At 36.0% G+C, this 18,357-nt stretch overlaps 1 protein-coding gene across 4 annotated transcripts in view; it reads right to left on the reverse strand.

Moving 5' to 3' along the window:
* The window catches only part of Cdh8 (cadherin 8), a 425,418-nt gene that overhangs the window by 210,065 nt on the left and 196,996 nt on the right, over positions 1-18,357 (reverse strand). For 3 of the 4 annotated variants that reach the window (XM_055621036.1, XM_055621035.1, XM_055621033.1), the window contains exon 4: positions 14,356-14,475. The exons of the other annotated variant lie outside the window; for it this stretch is intronic. In XM_055621036.1, coding sequence (XP_055477011.1) covers positions 14,356-14,475 — 120 coding nt within the window. The remainder of the gene's footprint in view (positions 1-14,355; positions 14,476-18,357) is intronic. 4 annotated transcript variants of the gene reach the window in all.

Consider the following 18,357-nt stretch of genomic DNA (forward strand, 5'->3'; position numbering starts at 1 on the left):
CAGATTGCATTAAGCACCTATGTTAAAATGCAAGGTGTGGCTGCATATACCTTTAACCAAAGGACTGAGAGTAGAGCTTGTGGAATTGGGAGGCTCATTTTGAGTTTCTGGCTGGCAACCAAGGTGAAGCACAGTGTGTCCTGGGTCCCATGGGAGTACTGTCTCAGGTAAAGAAGTGACTGACCCCTAGATGAGGGCATCTGTTTTCATCCTGTGTCTGCATACTCCACACGATGGGTCACCAGAACATACACATGTGTACCTAAGCATATCACACAACAAGAGCTTGAAGTAGAAATATCTCATTTCTGCATACTAAGTGCATAATTGTCTACCTATGCAGTAAATAATATTTAAAGTTATTATACTCAGAATGGTCTATTGAGCTACAAAGTTTGAAAACATTTTGAAGAATGAAGGACTGTTTGAGACTGACCATTCTCTCAAAGTAGCCCCAGTTTTGGATTCTCCAAAGGAACATATTCCAAAATCACCAGTGTCCAGATGAAACTAAATTGATTAGACTAGTTATTTAAAGATGTCCTATTAATTTTCTACATCATTTTCAAAAAGTTCACCTCCATCATGCAATTAATAACAGCAAATTATCTATATTAACACATTATCTTTACAACATTTGCACAGTAGAGAGAAAATATACAGTGAAAGCCTAGTCATTTAGAATGTCATATGTACAGTCCAGCTCCTGAAGCCAGCTCAGTCTATACCCCACACCATCATGTCTCTGACAGTGGAGGAGATAAATATATATGTATTACTTAGCTGAAAGGCAACAATAATTGAAAAGTGATTATTAACATCATTAGAGCACTTCTTTCTCTCCACAGCCTGGCCTCAGATTCTTTGCCTTGTCTTAAACTCTCCATACCATCTCCTGTATTTGCAACTGGTTAGAGTTTGAAAGTAGACAGATGGAAGGGGATGAAGGAGGAGGCTACAGCTTGTATACAAAGTGAATAAATTGTAATTTTTTTTTTAATTTGAAAAGTTTAAAAGAAAGAAAAAGCTGGAGCTGAAGAGATGGTTCAGCAGTTAAAATTACTTCCTACTCTTCTGGAGGACCTGGGTTCAGCTACCAGCACCCTCACTGAGCAGTCAACAACCATTGTCATCCAGACCTAGGGAATCCAACACCCTCTTGTGGTTTCCACAGGCATCAAAAAGCACACGGAACCCTGGATTACAGACAGTTGTGATCCATCTGATGTGGGTGTGGGGAGCTGAACCCAGGTCCTCCATGAAATACTGTTAACCATTGACCCACCTCTCTAGTCCCTCACATGCTAATCTTAATGTAGGATAGAGCTCTTCAGTCTCTATTTTTCTGCTGGACCATCAGTACCAAGCACTAAATAAGTAATGTTAATGTTTATAAAATAAAGCATTTTCCTTCAAAAAAAATAGTCAATGATAGGAAACTCAGATTTGGGATTTTTTTTTTCCCTAAAACTTTCCAAAAATTCATTTTCTTAGAGCTTTTTTTTTTGTCTTCCACATATACTGAAGGTTTCAACACCCATTTTTCAACATCTAAGAAAGTTGTGAAAGTGCCTTGTGTGTGTGTGTGTGTGTGTGTGTGTGTGTGTGTTTGTGTGTGTGTCTACTACCACTGATGCCCTCATTTGGGTTTCTTGTTTGCTATATGTAGAGTTACTGATGTCACTACTGTAAGGCACCATGGCTCATAGATGTGAGAAACAGCACATGTAAAAACGGCACAGTTAATGTGATCTAGTGTTATGTACAGTCTATTCAGGCAGCCTTGGTGTGCTGGATTGCAATCAACAATGTCATAGCTACAATTCACAAATAATCAGATACTATTATTTACCAAGTATAGCAGGAGATACAGTCTAATTCTTTTTCTTTTTTAGTTTCTTTTGTAATAATTTTATAGCAATTTAAAGCACGTATACTTATGATATGAATCACAAATAAACCAGTACAATTAACAGCCCTTATTTAAATTACCCAGAAAATATGGACTTATGGTTCTGGGAGAATACAGTCCAAGCCACATTTAGGCAAACATGCCGACTAATTGAATGCTATGGAAGGGTTATTAGTTTTGCATCTAATAGTAAAATTGTATTGCTTTTTTCCAATTATAATTTATTATTATTATTATTATTAATATTATTATTATTAATTTTTACAATGCCAGATTGAGTCTTAACTTTCAATTTGCCACATCTGAGATGGAATCGTCAGTTGATGACTTGCCTAGTTCAGATTGTCCTATGGACATATCTGGGTTGTTGTTGTTTTAACTTATACAGGTGGACCCAGCTGACTCTGCACAGACAATTTGTAGGCAGGTGTTTTTGATTTGTGTAAGAGAGCTCCATAACCGAGAGGCAGGATATGATATATGGAGACAAATGAAGTAGGATGCCTCTTCATACCATAAAAACATTTATTGATATGCATATATTTCAAGAGTCTTTCTCAGAAAGAGAGGTGTTAGTCTCTAGTGTTTTACCCAAGAGATAAAGAGTTATGTGGGTATTTCTTAAGTTTGAATGTATAAGGAAACAGTAATTACCTATTGCTGCTTCTTTGACCTTTTAATTGATCCCTACTGAGGTCTTGGAATAACTTGAAGTATAACTAAGACTTTAAAGAATTTTTTTTATTGTTAATTTTTTTCCCCAAGCTTCCAATAATTATGTGTGTATAAAATATTTTTTTAATTTGAATTATTAATAATCCTTCCTGTTGGAAGTTTTATCTGAAGTCACCTTTGCCACAATAGAAAATTGTTATTGTTGGCAAAGCATTTCTGAAGATGTGATTTAACTTAGTCTTAAGTTCTAAAGATACAGAATGAGGCAATAGAAGCCAGGGGCAAGGAACTGTAACATTTAAACTTACAGTTGACATTGATCTGTATCTGTCTCTACATCTATTCCTACCTGTACACACACACACACACACACTTTCTCATTTTTGAGGTAATGCTATGGATAATATGCAATCCTTAAGTTTTCCAGGAAAATGATCCCCATTAAGCTATCTTGTCAGCACAACATGCACATTTCAGATGTATAAGAATTTTCATGGATTTGTGTCTTGTCGAAATAAGTTGGTCTTTGAAAATTCTTAAATAAACAACTTTCACTTTAAAATATATGAAAATAAGTATGACTGTTCAGAAAATCATTTCAAATTCATTCATATGAAACTGGGATAGATCTTAAAGGGGAAAATGAATGTCATAACAGATACATAAAACCAATACAATCTTTTTAAGAACTTGAGACAGTAAGCTGGAAAAAAAATCCTGATCCTATCCATTATGCTGTTATTGGATGAATATTAACCAAAAATATGCATTTGCTTTCAGTTCCCTCCAGGCACATCCCAGTGTTTTCCACTGTGGCAGTAAAGAGTAGGTGGCTGAGGGCTCTGTGTGCTCCACAGCCTTTGTCTTCACCACCCATATCCAAAGAGTTTGTCCCAAAATGTCTTCCTATACTACAGCTATGTTCAGCACTGGAAAGCCCATTCTCAACCTAACAATCAGTTCCTTTAAAATGTAGGTACCAGCTGTTATACAAAGTGAATAAACTGTAATTAATATAAAAAATAAGAATTTAATTTTAAAAATGTAGGTACCAGACAGTCATGCTGATTGAATCACATCCAAATAAATGTAATAGGTCAACGTGCTTGGAAATTTTGTTGTTGTTGTTTTATAATTTTAGACAGTTAATGTGATCACAGGATTTACTTATTTACTTTGTCTCAAAAAGAAAACACCAAACATGAACATAGATAACTGCTTCTAAATTTACATAAGCACCCAGCTTTCTTGCTTACACAGAGGAAGATTTAATCACCAGCAAAGCTGGAAAGAAATGTCTTTCACTGTGCTTTCAGATCTGAAAATCTTGAGGAGAGTCTTATTAGAAATGTAAAGTTAACTTAGGTCCTCTTCATCACCATTATCAAATTTAGGAATTCCAAACACCTCAGGGAGGTTCAAATTTCAGTAGTGTTAAAGTTAATCACTCTAGGTTCTCATTACGCACATATCGCTACGTATTCATCAATTTGTCAAACGCATATTGACTATGAACTATATGTCACGTGTGTTCGTCACCTACACCTCTGCAGCCACACCACTTAGTCTCAAGAAGTTTTACAGTCGTATCTTGACTGGTATATTTTTAAATAGCTACTTTATCTAGCATGGGGTTAAGCAAGAGTGCAAACCTTGACACAGACCACCAGCACATACTTGTTCACAAAAGTTGTATCTGGTGTCCACTTCTGAGTTTCATATCTTCAATATGCAACCTTTGAGCAACCACTCCCTTTCTCCAAAGACTTTTCTAGATCAAGCATGGAAGCAGACATAGAAATGAATTTCTTCTTCTTTATGAATGCTCTAAACATGAATGTTTGGAAGGGTTGCCCCCTCTCTGTTTTCTTTCGTAAAAACATATAGAAATAAGATAGGACCAATAAGAGAAAGAAGGAAGGCCATAAGGAGCTCTTCTCAGGGATGGGGATTCCATTTTTGTTTCCTTAAAAAAAAAAGCCTCTTGAATGCTGACCTTGTGGGTGAACCAGAGTTAACAACAACCACTACCTCTCCTGAGGAACCCTTCAGGAGGTTCAGAAGAATCTTCACATGTGACGAAAGCGGGTTTCCTACCCCTTTTCCTCTGTGGGCCACCCCCTTACAACATAGCATTGGTGTGATCAGAAAATTTGAAAAGTGAGTCGGCCATGAAATGGGTGCAGATAGTGCTAGATAATGGGGAAGAAGCCAATAATTTCAAATAATTTTGGGTGACAGTTTTCCTGCTCTCCATGCCACTTCTGCTTAGATTTTTAACTCCAATCTCCAGGGCTTTGAGAGAATCAGTATTTCATATTTGTTACTGTTTCTCCAGTTTTGTGCTCCTGATGGTGGAATTTTTCTATCACAGAAGAGATAGAAATTTGCACTTATTGTCTCATTTCAACAAGCCAAATAGAAAAAAAAAAATCCTCTTTGCCTTTCTGGATAGGAATTGAGCATTTTAGCAAGAGTCCTCCCTCTTGATTAGTTTCTTTAGGTGTACAGATTTTAGTAGGTTTATCCTATATTATATGGACTCCAGAAGAAGAGCAACAGAACCAAAATAATATGAGCACGAGGGACTTTCCTGAGACTGATACTTCAACCAAGGACTATGCATGGAGATAACCTAAGACCCCTGCACAGATGTAGCCCATGGCAGTTCAGTGTCCAAGTGGGTTCCATTGTAATAGGAACAGGGACTGTCTCTGACATGAACTCATTGGCCTGCTCTTTAATTACCTCCCCCTGAGGGGGAAGCAGCATTACCAGGCCATAGAAGAAGACAATACAGCCACTCCTGATGAGACCTAATTGACTAGGATGAGAAGGAAGGAAAAGAAGACCTCCCCTATCAGTGGACTTAGGAAGGGGCATCCATGTAGAAGGTGGAGAAAGGGAGGAATTGGGATGGGAGGAGGGAGGGAACCACAGGGGGGATACAAAGTGAATAAAGTGTAATTAATAAAGAATTTTAAAAAAATAATAATTAAAATAAGGATTGTAAGAAGCTAGAGTTTTAATTAAACTATTTTCTACTTTCTGATTAAGCAGAAAAAAAAAGGAAAAAAAATCCATAAAGAGCAAAACTAAAGTTATTCTTAATCTATAAAGATAACCTTAACAGTGTATTTTTAAAAATTATGAATGGCTAGAAATCACTATTAATACCCATATACTTTAAATTGTTTTTGATTAAGGCATGGCATATACATGGATGGAAACATGTTAAACCTCATTGATATATACAATAATTCTTATTAATAAGATGAGATATCTCAGCACAAAATCTATAAAAAACTTACTTATACATACATATAAACTAATGAAAATGTTGAAACTTCAGAATTCTAATCCTTTTTATTTTCCATGGAAAAGTTCTTACAATAAAAATCTGATACCATGAGGGACTTAAGAAGACAATCTTACAACAGATTACATATTTTCTGTATGTAGGGATTGATTCCAGGGCACCGGTTACACTGGGTATATACCCACCCCCTAAAATTTATCACTACACCCTCTCTTCCTCCTTACCTCTCTTCCTCTCCCTGTCTTCCTCCACTTCTTCCTCTTCTCCTCCTTTCCATTTTTTCTTCTCCTTTCCATGTTAAGATTTTTATGTCTTATACATAAATGTCTTTGATAGTAACTATATTAATATTTGAAACACAATTGTCATTTTCTCTAGTCACAGTTGACAATATAGATCAATTACTTAAAATACTTCTTTGAGAGATGCAGACCGGGTGCTGTGTAGCCTTTGTGGCCTGAAACACAGTCTTGCTCATTCCCCGTCCTGAACACTGAGATTCAGGTTTGCATCATATCATAACACCAGCTGAATAGGTTTCAGTGCAAGACATTATTAGCAGTTCTCCTAAGCCCAAGTTGACCACCAGTTGACATCAGATCAAACTCTTCCTCTGGGAACTTTAAGAAAACACTGTTTTTCTTCTTTTATACAAGTTTCCATAGATAGTAACCTACTTCATTCCTCTATAATGCTCACTCCCTGTGTTCAAGTGTGCATGGGTTGTGTAATCTGCTTTATAAGATATATTCTAATTTATTATTTTCTAATTATATTATATAAATTTAATGTATATTCAGTATTTGTTATGCACAGTCCCTCACCCTGAGTGCCCAGAGCATGATTCAGCATATGGAGGTTGAATAAATATAAATTAATAAGAACTATGAATGCATTACTAGCCTTTTACACATAGTCAAGTGTAGCCTGCTTGAAAATCTCTGAATACTCTTTCTCGAAGACACACACGAAGCTAATCCTGTAGCCATGTTGACCTATGCAATCCTGATTAAGAAAGAGACCCTGTGCCCCCTGTGTTTGTAATTTATCACTTTGACTCTGACGGCATTAAACTGACTCATTTCTGTTACGGCATTCCATGAAGACTCCATTATTATCTTGATTTTTCTAAAAGAGAACCATTCATTACATGGTTTTCCCCCAAAGGAGTATTTTTTTTTCTTTGCTCCTTTTTACAGGTTCCACTGAGACAAATGTTATTTGTATCCAATGAAGAAAGATGGTCTTAGTTTCAAGGAAAAAAAAAAGTCAATGAATTAAGTTGGTTTATTTTTAAGCAGGTCATTTTTCATACTCTAGCTTGCCCGGAGCAAACTTGCACTGTCCTGAAACTTCACCCCAGTTTCCCCAGATAATTAAGCATTTACTATTTACTTGCCCAGCATTTCATTTACACGTTCCATCTTCAGTCGCTCAGGGTGCACTGCAACTGTTTTCTCACTGCTGGCCTCAAATTAGAGCTTTTGAAAGAAATGTTACGTTTCTCCTTGTCTGTGCCCAAAATGTTATAAGCAAACATATGGTATTGAGGGTGTTGGAGAGAGAAAAGAAAAAAAAAAGGCAATATTTTTAGACTACAAATAAGCTATTTTGAGCCTTTTGAAGTACCATAATAAAAGCTATTCACAAAAATGATGGTGCATTTTACAATTGCTTCCACCCACTTCTTGTCCAACACTTACACTGTCTCTCCCCTATGCTTACTTATAGAGAAAACCTTGGCCTATTTTCACTTTTAGTAGGTCCTTTTCCAAGTCAAAGACCTTCCCTAATATGAGATACACCATGGGTTTCAAGTGGTGGCTTAAGAAAATTCAAAAAAAAAAAAAAATGGGTGCAGAATCACACAAATTCACTTTTGATAGAGCTTCAAACACCTTGATCAGGGAATGCAATGAAGTATCACTGATCTGTCTTTGGTGACACTCAAATGCTCTTAGAACCTTTATCAAAAACAATGTGTGAAATAAATGAACATATATTTGATGAGGTAAGTGGATGCATGCAGCACCATCTAAAATATGTAATAAATGTTCAATTAAGGAGTGGTTGTTAATACTTATGTTTTTATTTTTCTGTCATAACTATTGGAAAGAATGTCTTCATCTGAAGTTGCAGAGATTCCTAACAATCTTTGTAAGCACTCCCATCATGTGCAAAATAAAGATTCAGGCATTTCCACTGGCAACATTGTCGAACAGGCAGACAGAGAAGTGCATCTAGATGGAAGGGAGGTGCGGAGGAACTGGGAAGAGTGGAGGGAGAGAAAACCCTACTCAGGATATATAATATGAGAAAATCCAATTTCAATAAAAGGAAAAATAAATTCAGTCAAATATAGAATGTCAAAAATTCACTGAGTTTCTCTGCATTGTTTACACTATCATTATTGCTAGAAAAACTGACACAAAGATCGAAGTGACCTCAGGAAGAGGAAGATATGCTAACAAGAATTCCGTCCTGATAGGAAGAACTCCCCTATCAGTGGACTTGGGGAGAGACATGGGTGGAGAAGAGGGAGGGAGGATGAAATTGGGAGAGGAGGAGGGAGGAAGCTACAGGGGGGATACAAAATGAATAAACTGTAATTAATAAAAATAAAAATTAAATATATATATAAATTTTCAAAATTTCACTTGATTATTTATTCTTATTAAAAATATGGCATTAATATGTGATCTATGTATATAATGCATATTAATAAAAAAAATCAGGAGAATTATTCTTTCAATCTCTTCAAAAAAACAATTCCTTCCTTTTTTTCACTAAACTTTTCTATATTCTATAATAGAACTTGATTGAACAAAAATTTACTGTGATTTTAAGTTTTTCGTTGTTTTTTTTTTTTTAATTTAAAGGAGAAATAATGATAAATGACCTAGACATTGAAGGCATGACTTTGGAAGTTACAAAAATGTTAATAATTCTAAATCAATAGAAAACAAGATACGATTGACATTAAAAGTGGTTGTTTTGTGAAAGATTTAAGAAAAAAAAATTATATTTGAATGTTTGAACGCCATAAACCCTAATATATATCCTCTAACTTCTCTATTTTTTATGATCTAGTTACACTTTCTATGGTAACTCTCTCTCTCTCTCCCATTCTCTCTCAAATAATATTTGAATTGTATTTAGGTGCAATGTTCTAACCCTACGGACACATAAACCCATACAACAGAGAAGCCTCATTTATCTCAATCTTGGCCTTCTAGTATAAGAAATTATTTAAAATGTAAGAAGTTGATAGACACAAGAATTGCTGATTTAGTTAAGGTCTCACAAGAAATTAAAAAAAGTTGTGTCTCTTTGTGGTCCTGATACCTGAAATAAGTGACAGGACCTTCCTGATGCAGTAAATAGTTATGACAACAGAACATAATTCCATATTGTGAGACTCTAATAAGCACTGGAAAGCAGAATTTATCTGTTCCAAAAACCAAAAGTTGTTTCTTGACAAAACAAGATAAAGGTTGTTTATTATCTCTTATGCTTTGGAATTTCTAAACCTATTGAAAATGTTTTCACACCAAGAATTTGCTGACTGTGCTCCAGGAACAATCTAATTTTCATAAAGATCTTGCACATAGCTGCAATGCACAGCCTGTTGAGTGAGTGATTCTCTGTCTAATATTTATTCACTTTGTCTACATGTCTGTCCCTTGCTGGCATGAGAAGGTCCTTATGAAAAATGAAAGAGTCTAACCCTGTCTAACTGATAATGTTTTTATGACTGAATTGTGCTGGGTCACTTTCTGAAATCTTTGACAGACAATGTAAGTGCAGAGACATCTCTTTGAGAGAATGCTGATTTAGTTTGGTTTTCTGATGCTGTGTTAGAATATCAAACTATAGAAACTTGGAGAAGAAAGGGTTTATTTTATTTTTTAATTCCCAGATGAGAAGCCATCACAAAAGGAAGATGGGGCAGGAATTCAGGATATTAATTTAGAGTCATAACTAAAGCAGAAAATGTGGCTTGAATACTGCTTAATGACCTGCTTCCCACCTCATGATCATCTTCCTTTTTTTTTAATTTTTCTTATTAGTTACATTTTGTTAACTCTGTATCCCAGCTTTATCCCTTTCCCTCATTCCCTCCCAAATCCCCCCTCCCTCCCTCATCTCCTCCCTGCCCCTTTCCAAGTCCAATTGTAGGGGAGGACCTCCTCCCCTTTCATCTGATCCTGTTTTATCAGGTATCTTCAAGACTGGCTGCAATGTTCTCTTCTGTGGCCTAACAGGACTGCTCCTCCCTTGGGGGTGGGGGGGTGGAGAGGTCAAAGAGCCTACCCTTGAGTTCCTGTTAGAAATAGTCCTTGTTCCCCTTACTATGGGAAACCAATTGGTTACTGAGCTACCATGGGCTACATCCGAGCAGAGATTCTAGATTAAATCCATTCATGATCCTTGGTTGAGTGTCAGTCTCAGAAAAGACCCTGTGCTCAGATATATTTGGTCCTTGTGGAGCTTCTATCCTTTCCACCTCATACTAACTCTCCTTTCATAAGATTCCCTGTACTCTGCTGAAAGTTTGGTTATGAGTCTTAGTATCTGCTTTGAAACACTGCTAGATAGAGTCTTTCAGGTCCCTTCTGTGATAGACTCTTGCACCTGCTACCACTTGCAGTGAGTTTGGTCCTCCTATGTCAATCCATTGTCAAGGAAACACCCCAAAGATATGTCTATATGCCATTTGATAGAGGAAATTGTTCAATTGATATTTCTTTCCTCTTTCTGGATGTGTCAAGATGGCACCTAAAGCTAGTTATGACAAATGCCTTCATATATAAGACGTTTCTGTTCATTCCTGAAAATTTCATTACTATATCTAGAATTTTAAATCTGGATCAAAGTTTGAGAATATTCTTGATGGTTTTGATACATTGATAATTACTCAGGTTTCATCTTACTACTCTTACCATCGTGTTCACTGGTTTCTTAAGAAAGGACTTTTCTGTTATAGAACAAAACTTTCTAGACGCATAAAAGTCTATCGCTCATTTGCAATATGAAGAACCTCAAACACTCCAGATCGCTAAGGATTCATGTAAAATGAAGTGAGAACTATCTTGCTATTCTTGGTTCATTTCTGTTTCCCCTTTTCTATCTGACATGAAGAACTTCCTTGCCAATTTGGTTTCCTGATGAGTTAGATCTTTCAGTCATGAACCTCATTAAGCAACTTGCATTCTTAACTTCATATCATTGTCTATTTCTCAGAGTTTCCAAATAATCCTTATCCTCTGGTCACCACCAAAGGTATTTAAATTGGGTGAAGGTTCATTTTAGTTTCCATGCTACCTTGCTTTGGCCCCAAGTTACAGACAAGCCCCTGGCATACCAGTGAGGAATTTCTCTAGATAAGTTTAACTAAAGTTAGAAGAGATACACTAAATGTAGGCAGTACTTACTAGTGAAAAATTTGTTTTTCAACTCTTTGCCTTCAAGTTGCGTAGACGAGTTCATCTAACCTGTTGTCATCTTGCTACTGCTCTTACAGCTGCTATAATTCTCTTCGCATCTGGGACCGTTGCTACTCAATAGTGACTGGAGACAAATAGCTCTCCTGGAACTATCTAGGCCCTCAAAGCCACATGGGACTTCTTAGTTCTTGGAATTGTGGATTGACCAGCCACAGGTCCTCAGACTTCCCCAGAAGTCAGTAGCTACTGATGTATCCCTGAACTGTGTCCTTTAAGTCAATCTAATAATTTCCAATCCCACCACCTATTCATTCTGTTGATTCTAGGGACCTTGACACAATTTCCATGCTGATAAAATTAAAATTGCAAATTTTCAATAGTATTTATTTTATCTATTTGTACATAATCTCTATCTTCCACTCTCAATCTCTTTTATCAGTTTCTTTTGTGAAAAACCAAATGAGGGAAAAAATTTTAAAGAAACAATAACAATTAGATTCCCAAGGAACAGTAACTACTTTTTCCTTTCAGCTGAACATATTCAAGTGCAATAATTCAAGAATTTACAAAGACATGTATAAATTTCACTCTGAAGTCACTTTTCCAAGGCCATGCGTAATTAGATAACATTTATAGCAAGATTCCCTGTTGACTGAGGAGGGATTCTATCTTATCGACACCTTAATCAATATAATTTACAGGTGCTTTTCTATTTTAAGCATATAATTTACATTTATTCTTTATTTATTATTGAATTTTGAATCAATTTCTTTGTAACTTCTTTAGATAAAACTGTCACTCTTATCTACCCAATATTTTCTTAACAACTACTGTGTGAATTGCTAGAGTATCATTTCTCTGCAGACCATTATTCAAACTGAGACCAGAATTAACTTATGAAAATACATATCACACAATTTTATACCAGCAAACTACAAACAATAAAGCTTAAGTGAATGTGGTGATATGGATCCCTATTACACTGGATGAAAATCAAAATAATGAATATAGTTGAAAGTATTTAATTAGGCAAATTGCTATATATATATATATATATATATATATATATATATATATATATATATCTCCTTAAAATGTTTACTGTATTAGGGAGCTTTATTTATGTACACCAAACAACAATTTATTCATCAGGTATAAAATACTTAAAAAAGCATCATTATTCTTACTATATTTATGTTGGGAAAGAAACCATGTCTTCTGAAATAAAACGTGAGACACTTGAAAGCAAATACTAGCCTGTATATAAAAAGTCCAGGTGAACAAGAGTTAAAAAACAGAATAAGAAAATATTGTACTACATTTTCCAACCAATATGTTTGTCTTTTATGGAAGCCCTTCTAACAGAACTGTACCTATCACAACTGAAGTTCAAGGTAGCTGGTTACAGTGTTGGTTCATGCCTGTAATTCTAGTACTTGGGAAGTGAGGGCAAGAAGATTAGATATTCAAGGACAGCACTCAAATCTAGGGTCTTGGTATTGAGCCTGAGCCAGGTGACACTTTGTACAACTAAGAAAAATAAAGAAAAGATGAAAGAAAGAGAAGGAAGGAAGAAGGGAGGGTGGTAAGGAAAAAAAAAAGCAGACAGTGTGAGGGGTGGCGTGAGGCGTTCAAAAAATTGAATATTCACACAATAGCTGTGAAACTAAAAATGTAGGAGTAAGACCTAGACATTTGACATGGTTGTAAGATTGCAGGAAATGTTTAGATTCCCCTTTTCTTTAAATGATGGTTTCATCTGATTTATCCAGAGTGATTTAAAAGTTCAAATGACAGGAACTTTATGATAGATTTCCTTCTTCACTGGGGGAAAAAAATCCAATCACAGCCCTAAGTTAATGCACTTTACAGAGCTTTCCTGTTTCCAAACTTAGGTCACTGCTGTAGCTGTGACCTACTTACATGTAAGTGACTTCTTACTTTTGATGCATATTTTGCTCTTTGATTTTGTTTTGAAAAGCACAAAGAACAATTTAATTTTTAATTGTATTAATGACTGACATAATGGCAAGTCATGGAATTTCTCTCAGTAGTGCTGAAATTTTGTGAACCAAATAAAAAATAACACAGGTAGGTTGAATGCCTCTGAACTGCAAAGTGAAGGCAGAAACCACAGGATGGAGAATACAGATATATATATATATATATATATACTAGAACGTGTTTTTATTAACAATTGTTCTTAATAACACCTTTGACATCAATAAAATATAATGATGTTATGTATGCTATAATAAAACCCCATGACTTAGGATAGCCTGTCAAATAAATTTAATTTTAGGCTATGTTAAAACATTTAAAAATGAATGCCATCATTTATGAATGTATTGTCCAATGAGACTCTTTTATATATTGTCTCATTTTAAGACAAGTCAATATCTATGTGTGTTTATTTTTTAATTTGTTTTCTGAGGAACTTACTTTAAAATACCTGCCCAATCAGTCCTGGTGATATTAACTGAGTTTGACTTAGTCCATAGAAATGTCTTTATGAAAACTCAAATGCTGAGACATCAAGAAAGGACTCCTGTGATAAATGTTATGATAGAGCTATAACAATGTGTTGAGTGGTCATTGTGCCGCTAAGGATCCTGCACAAAGGCAGGATCCTTCCCCACTTTGTAAAAGGACAAACTGAAACCTGGAAAGTGACTTGTCACTCAAGACAAAACTAAGAAGTTACTGAATCTATACTTAAATACAATATTGAACCTGCCTCACGTGAACCCATTTCCTTCCTTTAGTCCAGGATGAGAAACAGTATCGGACCATCTGTTTAAATGGTGATGGCCAACCTAGGTTCTGTAATTCATTTTAATCAGCATCAGTGATTGCAGGCTGACCCTGTACCTCACGGTGTGCAGTCAAATATTATTGGTATAAGCAGTGGAATATTTAGCCAGGACATTTCATAAACCAGATCTTAAGTGTTTCCCAGAAGCAAAACACATTAAATAACATTTAAAATTTAAGCCACAAACCTGTTTCAGGCTCAATGGAAAAATACGGCTGTCCTTCCAAGATACTGTAAACCAACTTAGCACTGTTTCCATAAACAGGGTCATCAGCATCGGTGGCTGTTACGTTAGTGACAGATGTACCTAATTTAAAGAAAAAAAAAAGAGTGAAAACAGTAAGAAATAGCAAATTCTTTGCCAGATGCTAAATTTTTGTCAAGTTTATAACACATGAGCCCATAGATGATAAAGAAATCCCTCAAAAGACGGAAGTAAACTGCTTTGTCAGAACTTTAAAAACAGGCCAGTATTATAAGATACAGTACTGCTAGGTTGGAACAATGGATTAAGATACCAGTTTTAGCTTCTATTATTTAAGATGCCTTTGTAGTTTTCATCTTAGGGATATCTATTAGACTTGTGTGAGATTAAGGAATGTGCAAAGGAATCATATCAAAGAAATATGAAACAAAAGGTTAATAATATAATACAGCATGTAGCACTTGAGTTTTGTGAAAGTACAACTGAACGTACCATTAAAAGTTGACTGCTGTAAAAAGCAGCACATAGATATCAAAGGAATATTTTATTCCATCATATTTAATTTCTCAGAATATAAAATAAGATAGGAAGCACCAATTAATCAGCATGCTCAGGTAATTAGACCCATGGATAACAGAATGAAAACTTCTTCTCACATTAATCTTCAGGGTTTTGTAACAGCAGCATACACAGAGCTTGCCTGAATGGTAGTATATATGCTAATACAAAATCCCTGTACTAAAGAAGCTTAGAGCTTTGTGGCGGTAAGAAAGAAAAGAAAACAGACAAATTGACTCAGCAACTCAGGTGGACACAAGTGCAGCAACCATGTGGGCCACTTCTGGTCTAGCACAAACAGAATGGTCATGAACATGCTTCTGAGACAGATTTCTCTGAAACTAAATATTAAAGAAATGTCAAGTTTGGCACAGACAAGTGCACAGAAATCTCAAGAAAGAACTCAAGCATAGGTACAGGTAAAATTGATCATGGGATAGTCTTGTGACTTTAAAAGCAGTGGAGACCAAGGGGGGCCTGGTGTGATTAGAATCAGAGATGAGGGCAGACCTCTGTTAAAAACCTGTTCACAGAGTAGTTACTTAACATGTTTATTAATCGAGTGGCTAAATGAAAGAATATATCACCTGGTGATTTATTGAAAAGTGCTAGTGCCACAGATCATTCAACGAAAACATGTAAATAAAAGATAACTTGCAGAATTTTTACCTGAGGGTGTCCTTCGTCAACCTTTGGGGGTCAGTAAAGGAAACAAAACTTAGCAGGAGCATATAAGCTGTCATGAAACCGCACACACACACACACACACACACACACACACACAAAAAAAAAAGGCTGCAGTAGATCATGTGAGGGTATGAAGCAGGGTTTGAGAGCCAGAGTGGTCACAGAGACATTCATACTGTACAACTTGAGAAGTGGGAAATGAGATGGCCCCTGGACCTTGGCCTTGGGCCAAACAGCTGTGTTTAGCTTAGGGCAACTACAAAGTAATGTCAGAGCTTATCAGCATTGCATTGTCAATTGCTAATGCTCCCAGCAAATAGGGGAAAAGGGTTTTCATCCTGAAGGAGATTCAGGGTGCATCTGAGTAGTGTATCTTTGTTGTGATTGAACGAGGATTTAGTTCTTAAAATATCTTATCAATCAAAAATGTTTTTGAGATGCCTTCTTTTATTTTTATTTATTTATTTGTGTGTGGGGGGTGTAAAATGCAGGTAACTGCTGAGGCAGATGCTTTCAATTGCAGTTACTGTTCAGAGGAAAAAAAAATGTAAACCTATTTGTTGAGCAGTTGATGATTATAAAAAATATAAATTTATACTCAGAATGATATTTTATAGGTTTTAAAGAATACAGTGCAACGGCTTGCTTTGAATTCCACGTATATAAGTCATTCCACCACACATTTGGGAGCACTGCATTTTGGTGTATGTGTGTGTGTGTTGATGTGTGTGTGTGAACCAAGACTCACTTTTCCAAGTTACCTACCAATGTTGCTGTTGAAGATGAATATGCGAAAGAACAATGACAATTACTTGAATATTACATGGACTTAGGAACAATTGGAGGAAAGACTTCTAAACAAGGGGAAGATAAGGAGCTAGAGGGCGAAGACAATTTTAGAAGAGATGACCCAAAGGGCAGCTAGAGATTCAAGCGAGGATAAAACTATACAGAGCATTTGAATAACATGTACTATATGCCTGTAGAAAGAATTGGCCTTTCAGGTATAGGTCAGTTCCTGATGTGGCCATTTCTGCTCTCAGTGTGGCCAGATTAACTGGAAAACAGACAGGTTTTGAAGTTATATCAGTCTTCCAATTAAGTCCTCTGGGACAGGATGACAAAAAAAAAATGTACACTCCTTTCAACTTCCTTTTCTTTTTAAAATTTATTCGCTTTACATGTCTATCATAGCTCCCTACATCCTCTACTCCTGGACCCACTCTCCCATTCTATTTCCCCTTTCACCCTCTTCCCCTCAGAAAAGGGGACACACACCCACATACAAACCCATCCTGGCATATCAAATAACATTAGGTCTAAGCACATCCTCTTCCTCTGAGGTTCAACAAGGTAGTACAGCTGGGTTAAGTGATTCAAAATTAGGCAACAGAGTCCACATAAGAGAGAACCCTCACTCTAATTGCTAAGGGACCCTTATGAAGACCAAGCTGTTCATATCTATGTGCTAAAATGGTAATCTGATGATTAAGTGAGTGGTAATCACAGTGTGGAAGAGCCTTGATCTCTGTAGCACAGGAGACACTTCCTGAACAGAACAGCATCAGCTCAGGATCTAAAATCAACAATCAATAAAAGGGACCTCATGAAACTGAAAAGCTTCTGTAAAACAAAGGACATGGTCAACAGAACAAAACGACAGCTACAGACTAGGAAAAGATCTTTACCAACCCTACATAAGACAGAGGGCTAATCCAAAATATACAAAGAAGTTAAGAATTAAACTCCAACAAACCAAATAATCCAATTAAAAATTGGATACAGAGCTAAATAGAGAATTCTCAACAGAGGAATATCAAAGGGGAGAGAAACATTTAAAGAAATGTTCAATGTCCTTATTCATCAGGGAAATGCAAAAATAAAAATGACTCTGAGATTCCATCTTACACCCATCAGAATGGCTAAGACAAAAAACTCAAGGGACAACACATGCTGGAGAGGATGTGGAGAAAGGTGAACCCTCCTCCATTGCTGGTGATAATGTAAACTTGTACAACCACTTTGGAAATCAGTCTAACACTTTCTCAGACTATTGGGTATAGTGCCACCCCAAGATCCAGCTATATCACTCCTAGGCATATAACTAAAAAATGCTCTACCATACAACAAGAATATTTGCTCAGTTATGTTCATAACAGCTTTATTTATAATAGCCAGAATCTGGATACAACCTAGATGCCCTAAACTGAAGAATGGAGACAGCAATGGTGGTACATTTGACACAATGGAATACTACTCAGCTACTAAAAACAAAACAAAATCAAATCATGAAATCTGCGAGCAAATGAATGGATCTAGACAAGATCATCCCGAATGAGGTAACCCAGAACCAGAAAGACATGCATGGTATATACTCACTTATAATTGGATATTAGCCATATAATACAGGATAACCATGCAACCATCCACTGAGGTAAAAGAAAGCTAAATAACAAGGAGAACCCTAGGGAGGATGCTTAATTCTCATTCAGAATGGCAAATAGAACAGACCGGAAGCAGGTGAAGAGAAGGAACAGGATAGGAGCTTACCATAAATATCCTAAATTAGGCACGTTTAATTCTCATACGACCCTGTGTCAATGAGTCCAGTCACTACCAAAGCATGGGAAAACAGAGGGAACCCTCAAAGATATATCTGTCATCATCAAAATCATCCTCTGCCTTGGCTGAAATTAAGGAATATATATATATATATATATATATATATATATATATATA

The sequence above is a fragment of the Psammomys obesus genome, unplaced genomic scaffold, assembly GCF_907164565.1.
Source record: "Psammomys obesus unplaced genomic scaffold, mPsaObe1.curated_primary_1811, whole genome shotgun sequence".
NCBI classification, from domain to species: domain Eukaryota; kingdom Metazoa; phylum Chordata; class Mammalia; order Rodentia; family Muridae; genus Psammomys; species Psammomys obesus.